Raw genomic sequence first — 16988 nt, forward strand, 5'->3', positions numbered from 1 at the left:
CAGGACAGCCAGGGAAACCCTGTCTCAAAAAAAGCAAAAATAAATAGATTGTAGTGTGGGATTAGGACAGAATTTCTGACAGATTCTGAAATGGCTCTAAACACCTTCTGCCAGTTTAGATCAAAGCACATTACGCACATGCTATGAAAATGTCACAACCAAGCCCAGTATTTTGTAAGAACCAAATGTACTAACAAGAAATGTTTTCAGAAAGTGTCAGTAGGGGGCGCTCAAGAGATGGCTCCATGGTTAAGAGCACTTGCTTTAACAGTGGGCCCAACACTCTCTTCTGACCCCACAGGCACTGCAGGAACACGATACACTGACGAGTATGAAGGCAAAACACCCAAATACATAGAATAAAAATAGAAAGAAACCTAAAAAAAATTCTCTCTAGGGATGGCAAGATGGTTCAGCAGATAAGGATCTGATAACTGGATTTCCATCCTCAAAATCCACACAATGCAAGGAAAGGATCTATTCAGATTGTCCTCTCACCTCCCCCCGCCCCTCGTGTACATAGCATGCATGTACACACACATGCACACACACACATACACAGTAAGTAAACAATAGACATGCAAGTATAAGTCAAAAAGAATTTCTAAATTTAAAAATTTTGGCGTGTGTGCATACATGCACATGGTGTACATGTGGAAGTCAAAAGACAACCTGTGGGAGTGGGTTCTCTCCTTCCACTGTTGTGGATTCCAGGGATCAAACTCAGGTCATCAGGCCTGGCTGCAAGCACCCTTATCCATAGAGCCATCTCACCAGGCAGGTCTAAACATCCTGTGAGACAGACATGAGCTAGAGGTGGACAGATAAGTATTCCATGACAGAGAGCCTGCCAGAAGCTCCACGAGATGCTTAGGGCAGGCCTCCCTCTCAGCCAATCCCCAGTGAGGGCTTCTGGGATGCTGTCATCTGGAGGTGATGCCAGTCCCTATGCCAGTGGCTCTCAACCTTCCTAATGCTGGGACCCTTTAATACAGTTACTCATGTTGTGGTGACTCCCAACCATAAAATTATTTCCATTGCTACTTTATAACTGTAATTTTGTTACCAGGAATCATAATGTAAATAAATACGGCGGTTGAGAACCACTGCCCTATGTGCTCTAGCCAGGAATAGACCTCACAACTTACTGTGAAACATTGCTATGAGGCTTCTCAAATAAAGATAACATCTGGAGAGTCCAATAGAACCACCCCACCCTTCCGAAACTGAGGTCACAGCGTCTCTACACACTTGCCTTTGCCAAATTGTGACCACGGGCTCTCAAACCTGCTTTTCACCAAGCACAAGGCAGAACGCTCATCTGTCTGGTGCCTCATAACATCTGAGCCAAATCTAGTCTTTTTTTTTTTTTTTTTTTAACCAAAACAAAAGCTCCCAACCTACCTCGAGCTCATTGGATCCAAGTCGTCACAGAGGAAGCAAAAGACTTCCTAATTGCATGCTGTAAAAAATGCCAGCTATGTGCTCCCACAGGCGTGCAGCCACGGCGGCCAAGGGCACTGCGGCTGCCTCACTAGCTTCCCAGCTGATCTACAATTCTATTCTCTTTTGTGTGCAACCCCAGACACTGTCTAACAGTTCAGACCCAAGCTTTCATCCCAGGGTGATCTACCCTAGTCTTACCCTGAAGCCTGCCCTGAGCTCATTAAGCATAAGCAAAAACCAAAACAGACTAGAATCTAGGCCAGAGACTTGACTGCACTGATTCCTCTGTGTCAGAAAGAAAAGGTAAATTTCTGATCTGACTCAGTGTCCATTGCCTTCTGGGTCCCAGGCTCGGGGGACAAGAATGTGAGGAGTTGGAGATGGCCAGAACAGAACCATGAAGCTCTCACAAACCTTGTAGACAAAATACTCAAGGCAGCCATGATGTGAGTGGTGCGTGGTAGCAGGGTGGCTCTGAGAAGATGGGTCTGACCTGAGAAATACATGAATGGGAACCGCCCATTTTGTCTCCTCCTTGCCCTCTGCTTTAATCCCACATCAGCTCACCCCAGAGTGTTTGCTATCCCTCTCTACAGTTAAGTATAATATAAATGATTTTCATCAGCACAGAGGCACCTGAAAAACGGGAGCATGTCTGCTTATAAGGGGCTATATAAAATAGCTAACCTGCTCTTCTATTAAGAAAAAATGATTTTAATAGTAAGGTTTAGAAGGACAATGTCAAAACTAAAGCCCCCTCTCTATGTACCAACTGCACCCCAGGAAATGGCCTTCTCCGCAGGTAAAGATGGTGGTGGCAGTTGGAGAAAGGCGGCTGAAATTTTGCTTCTGGGCTGAGGGTATACTACTCTGAGCAGACAGTGCCACCTTACATGCTGATGCCCTTCATTCCGCCCTTACCACGGCAGTGAACTAACTCTGTAAGAGTAACCCAGACATTGTTCTTCATTCACTCGCCAGCCCCGTGGTGCGGGCAGCCTGAACACACTAAAAGGTCAACACCTAAAACCTTGCCAAGGGACCCGTTCTACTTGCCTTGGTGTTGCTGTGAAAAACACCACGACCTAAAGCAATTTGGGGGGGGCAAGGGTTTATCTGACTTACAATTCCAGAACAGGGTCCATCATCACTTCATTGAGGAAAAGACAGAGCAGGAAGTCAAGGCAAGAACTGACAAGAGACCTCAAAAGAAAGAACTCTGTGGATACTGGCTTGAGAGGCTCCTCCAGCTTTCTTATATAACCAAAGACCACTAACGGGGTGGCCCCGCCCACGATGGGCGGGGCTTTCACATGTCAATCTTTAATCAGGACAATGCTCCACAGACCTGCCTACAGCCCCACCTGATAGAGGTAATTCCTCAGTTAAAGCTCCTTCCTCCCACATGGCTCTAGTTTAATGTCAAGTTGACAAAAACATGACTAGCGGGACTGGCAGGGGTTCCCTGAGGATTTGGGGGTGCTTAGGACTTTCTGCTTTCAAGGTACCTCTCCTTTCTCGTTGTATCAGAATGACTCAGATCAAAGTGGCCCTGACCCAGAACATTCCAGGACAGATCAGTGGGTGACCCGTGGGTGAAACACTTACAGGACAAAAAGTCACCAGACGTCTGTGGAAGAAAACCACCAAAGAGAATGTCAACAAACTGTGTGGCATGTGTCACCTCTAGCAGGAATCAGAACAGGCCTACTGAGTGTCAAATAGGGACAGCAGATACTTAATGAAATGAAGAGGAAAATACATATGCAAAGACCTGAAACCAATAAGAACTAGAAATACACAAGACAGGTCATTGAAAAATAATAAAAAACATGGGATCATGTTTTGGTGGGTTGTGGTTTTGTTTTTTGTTGTTGTTTGTTTTTTCTTTTTTTTGATAGAATAGGAAAACACAAAATAATAAATTATATAAATTTCTTTTTTAATCTTTTGAGACAGATTCTCATGTAGTCCAGGCTGGCATCAAACTCACTATACACCTGAGGTTGGCTTTGAACACCTGAGTCTCCTGCCTCCATTTTCCAAGTACTGAGACTATAGGTGTGTATCACCGTTCTTGGCTTTAAAATCATTTTTTGTTTGTTAAAAGATATTGTTCGAAGTATCACTGGGCTCATGATCTCACAGTAGTTGTGGCTGCCTGCTTAAGATCTGCACAAGATCAAGGCTGGAGTGGGAAGGGGTTCATGAGCCCCCAATCCTAACTCAGGAACTTTGGGGAGTTGCTGGCTTCTGGGGAAGGGAGAGTCCATTTTCCTTAAGGGAGTGGCTCCTGGTAGGTCAATCACACTCCAGTGGGCAGCTCTACTCTTAGGACAATGCTGACAGTAGATGTGCTATTGAGTAAAATGAAGAAGACAGAAGTTGGAAGGCACAGGGAAGTGGGGTGTACATGGGTGGAGTTGACGTGAATATGATTGAAATATACTGGATGAAATTCTCAAAGAAGTAAGGGTATTTTAAAGATATTGTTAAGACAACATAAGAACAAAAAAATAAGAGAAAGTTAGCCACTGGTTTGAGTTAATGCAAGGGAAGGAGCTGCTTAACCGAAAGGCTCGAATGGCTCCCAGGAAGTAGACAAGAACACAAGTTAGACAGTGTCAGGACAGTAAGAGTGTGGGGGGGAACGACACATAAGAAGGAAATTGGAGCTATTTGAATAAAACAGCATACACTTCTCACAGCCTGCAAAAAAGAAGAGCCTCAGCTGCTAACAAGAAAGACAGGGGAAATGCATCTGACATTATGAACTACCATAGACAAAGAGAAATCTCTAAATGTTCCTAGAGGTGAAAACCACAGTGGTGAATAGCACTGTGGCTCTTGTCTTTAGTAGAAATCACAGACTTTTCAAAATTTATTTTTATGTTTGTAAGGTGGGTGACATATGTCATCTCGTGTGTGTGGAGGCCAGAGGACTTCTGGGAATCAGTTCTCTTCTTCCCCCACATGAGTCCTGGGGATTGAGTTCAGATTGCTGAAAGTGCCTTAGCACACAGCCATTTTGCTGGCCCAGAAACTACAGATGTTTTTATGCTATTGTTGTAAATGTCTCCAAAATAAGGTTTACACTCATAAGAGCTTCAAAATTATGATTGCTGTTAGGTTCTGTTGGCCCTTGTTACATAAAAATTTAATAAATAAGTACATCTTACTACTTTCTTTGGGGGGGCATAGAGTAGGGATTTGAGACAGAAGCTTGCTATGTCATTGAGGATAGCCTTACTATGTAGTCTAGGCTAGACTGTCTATGTGGCCCAGACTAATCTTGAACGTGTAACCCTCAGTAACCAGAATTACAGGCATGCCTCACCAGTCTTAGTACCACTTCTTAAGAGTTGTAGAATTCCCTCAGTTATCTTCTGCTTTTTATGCACTTAACATTTTTCTGAGGAAAGATCCCGAAGTTTCATGCTATTCCCTCAAGGGTCCATGGGGCACCTGTGCCTGGGAGTGTACACTCAGAGAATCTAAAGCCTGGTGTACAGTCTGCCTCCATCTCCCCATTTACCGTGTTGTCCTGCAAATACAAATATGCCTTTCTCTTTCCTGCAGACTCTTACATGGCACAATGGTGTCATATTTCCTTGGGTCTTCAGTGCCTGTGCCTGGAACAGGGCTTGGCACCCATAGAGCCATGGCCATAGAGGATCTACTGTATAAGAAAAGCTTGGGTCCCACTCATTTGCTAGTTTGGCCATTCACTCATTGGTTTCTTCAAAGAACAGGGGCTACACACTGCCCCCTGCTGAAGTTAGCTCTGGGGACCACAGGGAGGAGGGAGGATGAGAACTCAGTCCTCATTCTCATTGACCCTTTCTCACCTGTGAGCAGGAGAAATTTGGTCCTGAATGATGACAACTGAGGCCACTTGTTCTGGGAAGGTGAGTCCTGGAGGAACCTAACTCTCACATCTCTACCTATGGGCTCTTTCTATAAGGGTACCAGGAAAAAGTAAGCATGGTGCTGTAAAATGTAGAAAAGAAAGCTTCCTTTCTTTCATTGCTGAACAGAGCCTTGTTAGCCTAGGCTGGCCTCAAATTCACAGAAATCTACTTACTTCTGCTTCCATGATGCCAAAGCTGTTTTCATCCTGTTGTGAAATGGGGTTATATGTGTCACAGGCTGACTTCTAACTCACTTATAGCCAAAGATAACCTTGAATTTCTCCTTCTGAGTGCTGAGATTTGAGCAAATGTTCCTACTCCAAGATTATTCCATGCTAGGGATCAGAACTCATGACTTTGTGTATGCTAGGCCCCATTGAGCTACATCCCCAGCTTATCCTCTAAAAAAGAAAGTCTCTGAGTTTCTCCTAAAGACAGTTTACCTTGATGTAGTTACTGGTCTGGCCTAGCAAGCCTTGAGAAGAGAAGGGCTTTCCATTGTCCCAGGTGGTTCAGGGGTGGACTCCTGAAGTCATGGAATAGATGTTTGCCCTCTCTGGAGTTCCTTTTCTGCTTCAAACTCTGTGATGTCATCAATTGGCTACAATGGCCGAGGGTCCCTAGATACCTTGGGGATCCTTTTCCTTCCAAGAGATGAGAACTGGGCAAGAAGACAGGATGGCTGAAAGACCCACAGAGCGTGGACCTTCACACTCCCACTCAGGAAAGGCGACACCCCAAATCACTCACGAGAAGCAGTCTTGATGCAAATAGCATGAGGAATTTTTATTCCAAGTGCACTGGGGTCCACAGTCATATGCCACACAGGGGTAGAGGACTGAGGACCTCTAGTGCAGAATTGAGATAGGTTTTATAGGATTTACATCAAAGGTACAAGGCCAGTTTCAAAGCCAGCCTGTTATTGTCACTAGGCCTAAAAGCAAGGTCATGGGACAGTTCAAAACTTGGGTAGTTAATAAGGTTTCCTAGGTTACAGAGATTTCATAGAGTACACAGTTTTTACAAGACAGGATTGTTTATCACACCTGCAAGGTTAGGGGGTTTTCTTTCTCTAGGACCAGCGGGCTCAGTGGCCTTGTCCCTAAGATAATGGGGGCAGGGAGAATGTACTCTCCAGTCAGGGAATTATCTATATCTATTGGCAGAGGCACTTGTTCTTTCTAGTTTTCCTTTCTTGCCATGAGTCCCAGCTCTTTTAGTTATTAATTTGCTTTATAGACAGGATGACCCATAACAATTCCCAGACTGTTGCTGAGAATAACAACATTCCTCAGAAACTAGGTGGTTATGAATAATAATAATAATTTCCAGAAACCGGTCATCATGACTAAGCTATTTCATGTGTTTTTTTCCTGAGCTTTGCATGCAGCTAGGGTTATTCTTAAATACTTAGTGGTCATTAGAGAGTTAGGCTTTCATGGCTTCCCCATACCTGCATACATATGCTGAGTGACCAAGGGAGGGAATGACTGAACTTCAGGCCAGACCATCTGTCCAAAAAGGATGCTGCAGACTCAGAAGAAAGTGGCATGGAGAGCTGAAGGTGTGATACCCAGGAAGGACTGGGGAAAGGTTACAAGGACAGCCAGATTCCCAGATGGTTAAGACAAAACCTAAGGAGATTTCTTCAGGGCTCAGTTAAATTGGGAGGTAAGCCATCAGGAGGCAGAAAGAAAAGGACCAATACAAGTTCAAGGCCAACCTTGACTGTCTCAAAAAGACCAAAGGAAGGTCTAGTGAGGTAGAAGTTTTTCCCACCAAGCTGACTCAAGTTCAATCCCAGAGTCCACACAATAGAACAGAATGAATTCCAGAAAGTCGCCCTCCATCCTACACATATACATATGCCCACATGCACCCATTCATATATGCACACGTGCAGATACACACACACACAAAATAAAAATGAGAGAATTTAAAAACCAAATGAAGGAGCTGGGCATGGTTGTGCACACCTTTAACCCCAGCACTTGGGAGGCAGGTAAATTTGAGGCCAGCCTGGTCTACAAGGCAAGTTCCAGAACAGCCAGGACTGTTACACAGAGAAACCCTGTCTCGAAAAACAAGACAAAAAAAAAAAAAAAAAAAAAAAAAAAACCAAACCACCATAACAACAAAAAGAAGAAAGGGGCTAGAGAGATGACTCCGTGGTTAAGAGTACTGGCTGCTCTTGCACAGGACACAGGTTTCATTCCCAGCACTCAAATGGCAGCTCACAACCATCTGTAACTCCAGTTCCAGGGGGCCGATGCTCTCTTCTGGCCTTGTGGGCACCAGGCACATACACACATGGTACACAAACATACATGCATGTAAAGCATTTACACACATAAAATAAAAATAAATCCTTTTTTTTGTTTGTTTGTTTTTTTTTTTTTTTTTTAAGGATGAACCCATCAGGGGAAGAGGAAGAAATTTCCCCAAAGAGACATTATATCCAAATACAAACATAAATTTAACAAAATCCTGTAGCACTTCTCCAGAGAGACATAGCCTTAAAACACAGAAAAGGACCAGTTCATGGGACCAATATCATACATGTTTACTGAATGCTTCAGAAAACATTCCAGAAGCCTTCTCAGCTCCCTCATCTGGTCCTAGCCCCAGGTAGCCTCTTTCTCACTGGGCTGTCTACTGGCACATGTGGCTTCAGCCTGTGACAATCCCTAGTACAAGGAGCCATCCTCTTAGGAAGAGTTGGTGGGTAATGCTATGGAGTTGAAACAATTTATCAAACACATCAAATCAACTGGGAATGTGTGATGGTTTCACATTGTTTCCTGTGATAATGACCTGTTATTCTCCACCCCGCCCCCAGGAAAAATCTCTCAAAGCTTTACTTTAAAAACCATATGTCTCCCTAGTAAGTAATCAGAATAGTACAGTTCCAGTTCACTATGACAATCTAAAATAAAAAGATGTCCAGCAACAAGCTTTCAATCTACTAGAGCAGATAAAAGTTCACAGTCAGGACAAGATAGACCTTGCAGGCAGCTCCGAGAAGAGCTGAGAGTGAAAAGCTCAGGGGCATGACTCCAGATGATAGGGTTAGGAGAGACAGGGTGGACAGTAGGACCCTGCTTCAGAGACAGACAGTGAAGCAGAGTTGAAGAATGGGTTCCAGGGCCTGTCCAGATAGGAAAGTGTTTGCCTCCAAACAGCAGGACCTGAGCTCTGTTCACAGATAAGGGTATCTGGTGCAGTGGTATGCCTGTAATTCTAATGCTGGGAGGTGGAGACAGGAGGATGACTGGGACTTGATGGACAGCCAGCCTAGCCTAAACAGTGAGCCCCAGATCCCACTAAAGGAACTTGTCTCAAAGGAAATGAATGGCATTTCTGAGGTGACACTGAGGTTGTCCTCTGGCCTCTATGCACATGTACACATACCCACACATACCTACACACATGTGCATGCACACTCCCACACAAATACATACATACATATAGACACACACATACACACACGACTCCCAGCTGACTCCAGTTCAAGGGTCACATGGTCACCGCTCAGTTGCTGGAAATACTTCAACCAAGTGAAATCTGGATAATCTATTCCACATTCTCCTTCTCTTGGCAGGAAGTGTGGACTAAAGAGTTGGCTCCAAAGAACCTTCTGCCTCTACAGGTCCCTTATTCTGACAGGACATGGAGATAGCAACGAGACTCTCAGAAGAAAGATTAACATAGGCCAAGATTCCTGGAAACCCAAGATTCTTTTATTCTCAGACTGTATTTCATAGACTTAGGAGTCCTTGAAACGAATATGGACAGCAATGACTGCCCCCTACTGCATGGCATGAAATGGAAGCAGTACCTTGAGAGGTGTCCCACCCTTCAATACACAGCTGGAGAATGACACTCCAGGGTGCTCACAGAGCACCTGAATCTGATTAAGATTCCTCCTGGCTCCAGGGTAGTGGGCCCTTCTGCACTAAAGATGAATGTGCCAAGGCCCTTGTTCTCCTGGCGCCTATGAAGCCAACATGACATGTGAGGCCATGTAAAACAAGATCCCCTGGTTCACTGAGTGTCTTTCTCCCTCTCAAAGGTTCATCTGTAAGTCTCAGACTCAGTCTCCTACCAGAGGTAGGATGGATGCCACAAAGTAACTAAGTCACCAGGCACCTGGGCAGATTCCGAGTCCAGCAGAGAGGGACTTGAAGCTATTATGAATGCTGACAGCTCAACTGAAAAATTTGCCAAAAGTTTTCAAAGGATCTTGGGCTAGATCCTTTGATTTCAAAAGTCAACCCATCAATGGCCAAAATATGCCAAAAGGAGGTGTCGCTGAGTGTCACTGCAAAGCCAGCACCAGGATGCTAAGGGTACTGAGAACTCTGGTTCTCTTCTGGCCCTGGAGAAGGGAAGGTCGGCCAGGAGGTCATCTGGTGGTCCCTGGTCAGCATGGGGCATCACAGACCTGGCGGGCCACCTACTTTTCCTTCCCCTGCTGCTGTAACCTCTTGGCTACAGCTGTGATCAGAGCTGCTCCCTTCCCACTGCCGTCTTCTGACAACATGAATGTCACATCACACTGAGGGGCCAGGTCTTTCACCGTCTCCTGCAGGATCCGTGAGAAGCTGGGACAAAGAGGAAGACATATCAGCCCTTGCAGTGGGGTTGGCAGATAGACTACTGAGACCAAGATTTCCCCTCTGACCTTATGGCAAAGACCCCACTCTCATCAGTCAAATGCGTATCAGCTGAAGGATTTTTTTTTTCAGGAGCTCTTCAGCAGGCTAAGTAACTCTCACTTCCAGTTCTGAGGGTTTTATCGTGAAGCTGATGAGAGACCCCATCAAACTCAGCACCTTTTTGTTGCTGTTGTTTGTTGTTTTTTAAGGCAAGGTTTCTCTGTGTGCACCACTACTGCCTGGCATCAGTACCTTTTAAAAGGATTGCATGCTTTCTTTCTGCCTTTGCTCAAGTTTTAGTTCAAGACAGAGATTTGGAGCTGGTGAGATGGCACAGAGGGGCTTGCCATCAGGCAGGCCCTGATGAGCAGAGCTTGGTTCCTTGGCCCCATGTGGTGATGGAGAGAACTGACTCCTGTGCATCCATACATGTACATACATACACACCTACATACAAAGTAAATGTAAGAATATTTTAAAGTCTGTATTTGTAGAAAACAAACTCCAAAATGTGTCACTAAAGAACAAAGAAAGAAGCCAGAAACCAGCACCACAGGAATTTTATAATCTTGTTCATCCATCTCCATATCACCAAAATAAAAAGGAAAACATTAAACAAAAACAATAGATTTGCCTGACAGTGGTGGTGCAATTGGAAGCCAGAGGCAGGCAGATCTCTGAATTCATGGCCAGCCTGATCTACAGAGCCAGGGCTACACAGAGAAAACCTGTCTCAGAAAAACAAAAACAAAAAAAAAAAAGTAATAACTTTTTATAAGTGAAGCAATTAAATTTTTAGCCTCTTGACAGCCTATGAGTTGACTATGATTTTTTTTTCTTTTTTTGTCCTCATACTATAGAAAAAAGTCAAAGCAGTCACCGACTGACCCTATGCCACCTGGCTCCTACACGGTAGAGCCAAGAGTCAACCCTGTGTGTGTGACTGGGTTCTTCATTTTTCTGTCCAATGACTGAACTGAGAAATTACAATCAGTTCAAACCTGGCTGGCACTCTGGTCATGCTCTCTGCCTGGCTCTACCTACTGTAATCACAACATGTGCTTCCTTCCCCAAGAGGCAGAGGTCACTGCTATTGACCTGGCTCAGAGGAGGACCCTGCCTGGGCTTCACAGGCTGACTTGTAGCCTTATGTGGACAACCAGGAAGTAGAAGCACCAGCCCTTGCTTCAACCTCAATAGCAGGTGGACTGGCCATGCCCAGTTACCACCGAGTGTGTGTGTGGGTCCATCCCTGGTCACCAGCATTCCCACCCTCTGTCCCAGTTCCCATGCCCATACAGCACTCACTGAGGGTGCAGCTTGTATAGCGTTCCATCCACACCCACAGTGACCTTGAAGTGCTCAAGCCCCTGGTCTTCTCTCCTTTTCTCCACGATGGCAGCCATGCCTGCGCCACAGAGCTGGGCAGCCCTCCGAGACACGGCCCCACACACCTCTTTCACCACAATGCTGTCTTCACACGTGCTGTCCAGGCCCAGCTGCTGCAGGATCCTCCTGACCTGCAGGAGGGCCAGTCGGTCACTGAGGACAAGCAGGTCAGAATGTTAGGAGCTGCTTCCTGCACCTGGACCTGGGTCCATGATCCAGAGTCTTCTGGAACCAGCCTTGGCCAGATGCATGCTGTCAATGGCTGAGGGTGTAGTGTCAGAAACACAGAAAATCCCCTACCCTAGGAAGTCGCATTGCTTTTAAATAGCAAGTTGTCAGTGCCCTTGTGTTATGTACACCCTTGCCCATCTTACTAGGAGTTAAATCAGGGTCAGATGTTTTCCAGGAGTCTGATGTTCTGAGTACGAGGGATGTCCTCTAGACAGGCACCTCTCAGCAACTTAGCACTCCCATATGGTATTCTCTCTCCCCATTCCAGAGGCCAGTTTCCTCCTACTTCTAGTTTTTTCTTGCTATGTATCCCCTGGCTGGCCTGGCATTCACTATGTAGCTCAGAATGGCCTGAGATTCATGGTAACCTTCCTGCCTCTATTTCCCAAGTGTTGGGACTGGTATGTGCTATCAACCCAGCTGACTATATGCTCTTTAAAGATGAAACCAGGCTGGGCAGTGGTGGTGCACACCTTTAATCCCAGCAGAGACAAGCAGATCTCTGAGCTTGAGGCCAGCCTGGACTATAGAGTGAGTTCCAGGACAGCCAGGGCTACATAGAGAAACCCTGTCTTGAAAAAAAGAAAAGAAAAGAAAAGAAACTATGTTTTTAGTAGCAACCTGGATAGGGCTAGGGATATTCAACAATCAAGCTACTGAATGAATATGACAAATAATGAGGCCTTAAAGAATGGAAACCCTTCACCCACTTAACCCAGGGGCCTGCAATCGGTTAACACAGACAGGATAAAAGACTGCCGAGTAATCAGCCCTAGTCAGGACATCTAGATCACATCCCATCCTCTCAAGCTTTAGGTATCATCTCAGAAGAGAAGGCAGAAATTTTAAGAACCAGGGGTAGCGGATGACTACAACATCGAAATGGGTTCCTGGCTGTGGCAGGATGTGACACATGAATTCACAGCAGCTATGACTACATGCACATGGCCTGAGAAAGATCTAACATGGATGGCAGGGGAGGTCACAAAGCTCTACCCTTAGCAAAAGAGCTATGGGCAGTTAATGGCTGCTGGAAAAGGAAGAGTCAGCTGGAAAGAGTCAGTTTCCTCAGGATGCAGGCCCCGAGAGGGTACCCGAGCTCCAGGTGATGGCCCTACGCCCATGTACACACAGGCAGCATGAGGAGCGCCCAGTGGGTTTTCTTAAAAACAACATATGAAATTGGGGAGGGAGTAGTGTTGTGGGAGGTGTTGCTGGAGGGAAGGGGTGGGGGCAGGTTTGATCAAAACCTGCATATATGAAATTCATACATGCATATATGAAATTCTCAAACAATAAAAATAATGTTAAAAAAAAAAAGAATGGGAACCTGATAGGCCCGTGACATGTACAGAGAAGTGGCCCCACAGGGACAAACTGGCCTCAAGCCTAGACCCCAGTTAAGTCACAGTGAAGCAGTACTTACTGGTCTCCCACCCTCAAGCTAAAGCCTGTGAGGTTGCAAGCTGGACCATCTCAGTGAGGCTCAGGAGAAATCAGCGCCCTCAAAAGGATGACTAACAAGTGCCACCATGGCCAGCCAGGCCAGGGGACTATCTGCAGACGGTAGGGTGACTTTTCATGAAGCCTATTCATGTCACAGGAAGCCAGCACTGATAAAGCACTGGGTGCCATTGGTCTCTGGGGGGAAGAGCAGTGATTGTTTGGGTTTCATCTCTTGTTTCCATGAGTTTGTTTTAATGTTTGTCTTTGGCCAGGAAAGGCTAAAGGACAGCTCCTGAGTCAAGCACTCTACCAACAGAGAAAGTGAACTATCTCTCCATCTCCCTTTCCCTCTTTCTCCCCAGTATCTTCCTTTGAAACCCAGGCTGGCCTCAGACTCTGACTCTCCTGCCTCAGCTGTGTGCTGAGGTGTAGGCCACCACCATACCCGGCTTCTTCCAGGTAGAACTGCTTTGGGCTCAGGGGAAACAGAACGCAGGCCAGCCAGGCTGACTGAGGGGGAAGCTGTTCTCAGAGGATCCTGCTGGTTAGCATTCTAGGCCATCTGCCACTGCTGATTCACCCTCCGCCTCCGCCTCCCCCTCCTCCTCCTATTGCTCCTCCTCCACTACCTCCTTCTCCTCCCCTCCTTTTTCTTTTCATCTCCTCCTCTTCTTCTTTTTAAAGATTTATTATTTTTATTCTATATGTATGAGTGTTTTGCCTGTACTGAGTGACTTGTGCCTGCAGAGGCTGAAAGAGGGCACCAGATCCCCTGGTATTAGAGTTCCGGGCAGTTGCCATGCCATGCTATGACCTGAACCCAGGTCCTCTGCAAGAGCAGCCACTGCTCTTTAACTCTGAACTCTCCTTTTATAGGCCCCTGATTCTACAGTGACTTTTCTACCACCAGCTCCTCAGGCAGCAAGAACCCTACAGTAGCTCTCCTATGAACACTGACTTCACTTATAAAGTGAGAATACCAACGCATTTTCTTTTCTTTCTTCTGTTACTGATTTTTTTTTTTTTAACTGTGTCTTGCAGTACAGTCTTGTTATGTAGCCATGGCTGGCCTGGCACTCCCTTTGTAGCCCAAATAGATCTTGTCTCTGCCTCCCAAGGGCTTGGATATAGATTTGCTCCACCATGCCTGGCTTGGCCTCTCCACCCCAATACTGCCCCCATCAGTGTTTTGTTATTCAGAACCACCTAACCAGGAAGATTACCAAAAGTCAATGATTGCACACAGATCGAGAGAAGCCAGCGTATCTGTACATACTGGTGGTGGGAAAGGAAACGGAAATGCAAAGTACCCTTTGTTTTTTGGACAGGGTCTAGGGTAGCCCAGGCTACCCTAGAACTCATTATATAAACAAAGATGCCCTTAAACTTCTCCTTCTTTGCCTCCCAAGTGCTGGGATTCCAAGTATGTTCCACCAGACCTGGCGTATAATGTGCTGGGGATTGAACCGTGTGTGCTGTGTGTGCTAGGCAAGCACTGGAACAAAGCTGCATCCCCAGCCTCAGAAGCCACCTTCCAAGAACCAATGAGCTCTTGGGGAAGAGCTCCTTTTGTCAAATGTAAGTAAATAATTCATAAGCTGCAAATGACTGTGTGCAAAAAGTAATTATGGTGTTTCTCAAAATAACAAAAATTCATAAATTATAACCTTGGCATCGTATACTAAAGGGAATTTTAGTAAATTATAGTATAGTAACAGGGAAGTTTCATGCAGCCACTTGAAATGATTATTACACTAATGAGCTGATAAGTTCTCTTTCATGAAATATTCTAGCTAATTCATACTGACAGCATAAGATTGTCATAATAAGCATCAGTGAGCAGTGACAGTATGGAATAAAGACAGACCAAAATTCAACAATGAATCTGATCAGACATTATGATTTCCAGAAAATACAAGATACAGAGGAGAGTACTAAATGCTGTGATCATCAAACTCTGGAATACAGAAAACTCTTAGGATATGGTTTCCTTGACAATTATATAGCACTTAGGGAAAATAAAGAAAGGAGAGGATGGATGCCCATAGAGTAAAAACATGTGAACCAAATAGAAAGGCCCTATTTGGCTACTAATACATAGTAAACAACCACACTACTGTTTGGTTTTGGTTTTGTTTGTCAATTTTGGAAACAGAAGTCTAAGAAAATATTTTGGGGTTTTTTTTTTTTTTGTGTGTGTGTGTGTGTGTGTGTTTTGGTTTGGGTTTTCTGAGACAGGGTTTCTCTGTCTAACAGCCCTGACTGTCCTGGAACTTGTCCTATAGACCAGGCTGGCTTCCAACTCACAGAGATCCACCTGCCTCTGCCTGAGTGCTGGAATTAAAGGCATGCACCACCACCATCCAGCCTAAAAAGCTATCTTGAGAGTAAGGTTTAATATTAGCTGTTTTAGGTGTGATAATGGTACTCAGTAATGGTTTTTTAAGAACTACTGTTTTAGAAATACATTTGAAATGTCTATACTTGAGCTGACATAGGTGTGGGCTCCATAATTAACCAGTAGGAGTGTGTGACAAAGTCTCTCTGGGGATGAGTTGACCTTTGTTGGGAGCAGTGATGGGAACACTGGGTCCATTTCACTATTGTCCTACTTTCATAGATGTTTAAAATTTTCCATAATAAAAACTAAATGGAAAACAGAAGTCAGGAATGGTAGCACACACTTGGTTGTTTTTTTTTTTTTTTTTTTTTTTTTTTTTTTTTTTTGAGACAGGGTTTCTCTGTATAACAGCCCTGGCTGTCCTGGAACTCTCTCTGTAGACCAGACTGGCCTTGAACTCACAGAGATCCACCTGCCTCTGCCTCCTGAGTGTGAGGATTAAAGGCCTGTGCCACCACAGTCCAGTAGTGACACACACTTGGAACCCCAGCACTTGGGAGGTAGAGGCAGACCTCAGCTACATTGCAACTTTGAGACCACCTGGGCTGTATCAGACCCTGTCTAAAAAACAACAAAAAAAAATGCATTGTAAGTGAAATTTTCTATGACTAAACACTAAATAAACAATATGCAAATTACATGCGATATGATGGCATGTACCAAACGAGTTTGCATATATGAAAACTTAAGAGGGAACAAAAGTCATAAAACTCAAAAAAGCTGTGTGTGGTAACAAGTATATGAGTCATTTTCTTTGTTACAGGTGTACCATCTTTTCAGGAATACAGCAGGGTTAATTTTCACCCTAACTTAATTCCCATGCAGTCCTGGCTAGAAAACCTGGTCCGTTCAATGAAGTGACCTGAGGCTACTCTCTACCCCAGGCAGTATGCTGTCCCGTGGGCTGGAATCTGATTCGGATGGATAGAGGAGGGGCACTGAGGGAGCTTCTGGCTGACTGGAGCCTTCCTGCATGCTAGCTCTGTTTTTCTCTTCAGGGTTTCATATGCCCAGAATAGCCTCAAACTCACTATGCAGCCAATGAGGACCTTGGATTTTTCATCCTCTGCCTCTTCTTCATGAATGCTGAGATTACAGGTGTGAACCACCACGCCTGCTTTATGAAGATGCTGGGGATCAAACCCAGGGCATCATACATGCTAGACAAGCACTCTCCCAAATGAACTACATCCCCAGTCTTGCTTTCATTTTCCAATCTCAAATCTTCTTACTCTGGGGGATTACAGCCATTCCCTTCCCCAAGCATCCCACACCAAACAAGCGAGTTAGATCACACATTACCTTTCAATCTGGGACAGGAATTTGGTTTCAAAGATACCCCTGGTCCGGAGTCGCTCTGAAATCTGCCCCCGGAAGAGGAGCCCTTGCCGGGTAAGGTCGATCAGGATCTGCCTCACAATCTCCCCCAGGTACATCCCACTGGTCATTTTCTCATATCTGTTTGGGGACGAGGGAATAAGACTGAGGAGGGCAGAACAGTGGTTT

General features: G+C 45.2%; 2 protein-coding genes across 2 annotated transcripts in view; both read right to left on the reverse strand.

Moving 5' to 3' along the window:
- Hk1 (hexokinase 1) overlaps positions 1-5875 on the reverse strand; it is a 98217-nt gene extending 92342 nt beyond the window's left edge. The window contains exon 1 of the mRNA XM_051186744.1: positions 5801-5875. The gene's annotated coding sequence lies outside the window, so the exon portion shown is untranslated. The remainder of the gene's footprint in view (positions 1-5800) is intronic.
- A 3840-nt stretch (positions 5876-9715) lies between these two features.
- Hkdc1 (hexokinase domain containing 1) overlaps positions 9716-16988 on the reverse strand; it is a 36965-nt gene continuing 29692 nt past the window's right edge. The window contains exons 16-18 of the mRNA XM_051186789.1: positions 16785-16940; positions 11324-11557; positions 9716-9961 (exon numbers count right to left, since the gene is read on the reverse strand). Coding sequence (XP_051042746.1) covers positions 9814-9961; positions 11324-11557; positions 16785-16940 — 538 coding nt within the window. The 3' untranslated portion in view covers positions 9716-9813. The remainder of the gene's footprint in view (positions 9962-11323; positions 11558-16784; positions 16941-16988) is intronic.

The sequence above is a fragment of the Phodopus roborovskii genome, unplaced genomic scaffold (assembly GCF_943737965.1).
Source record: "Phodopus roborovskii unplaced genomic scaffold, PHOROB, whole genome shotgun sequence".
NCBI classification, from domain to species: domain Eukaryota; kingdom Metazoa; phylum Chordata; class Mammalia; order Rodentia; family Cricetidae; genus Phodopus; species Phodopus roborovskii.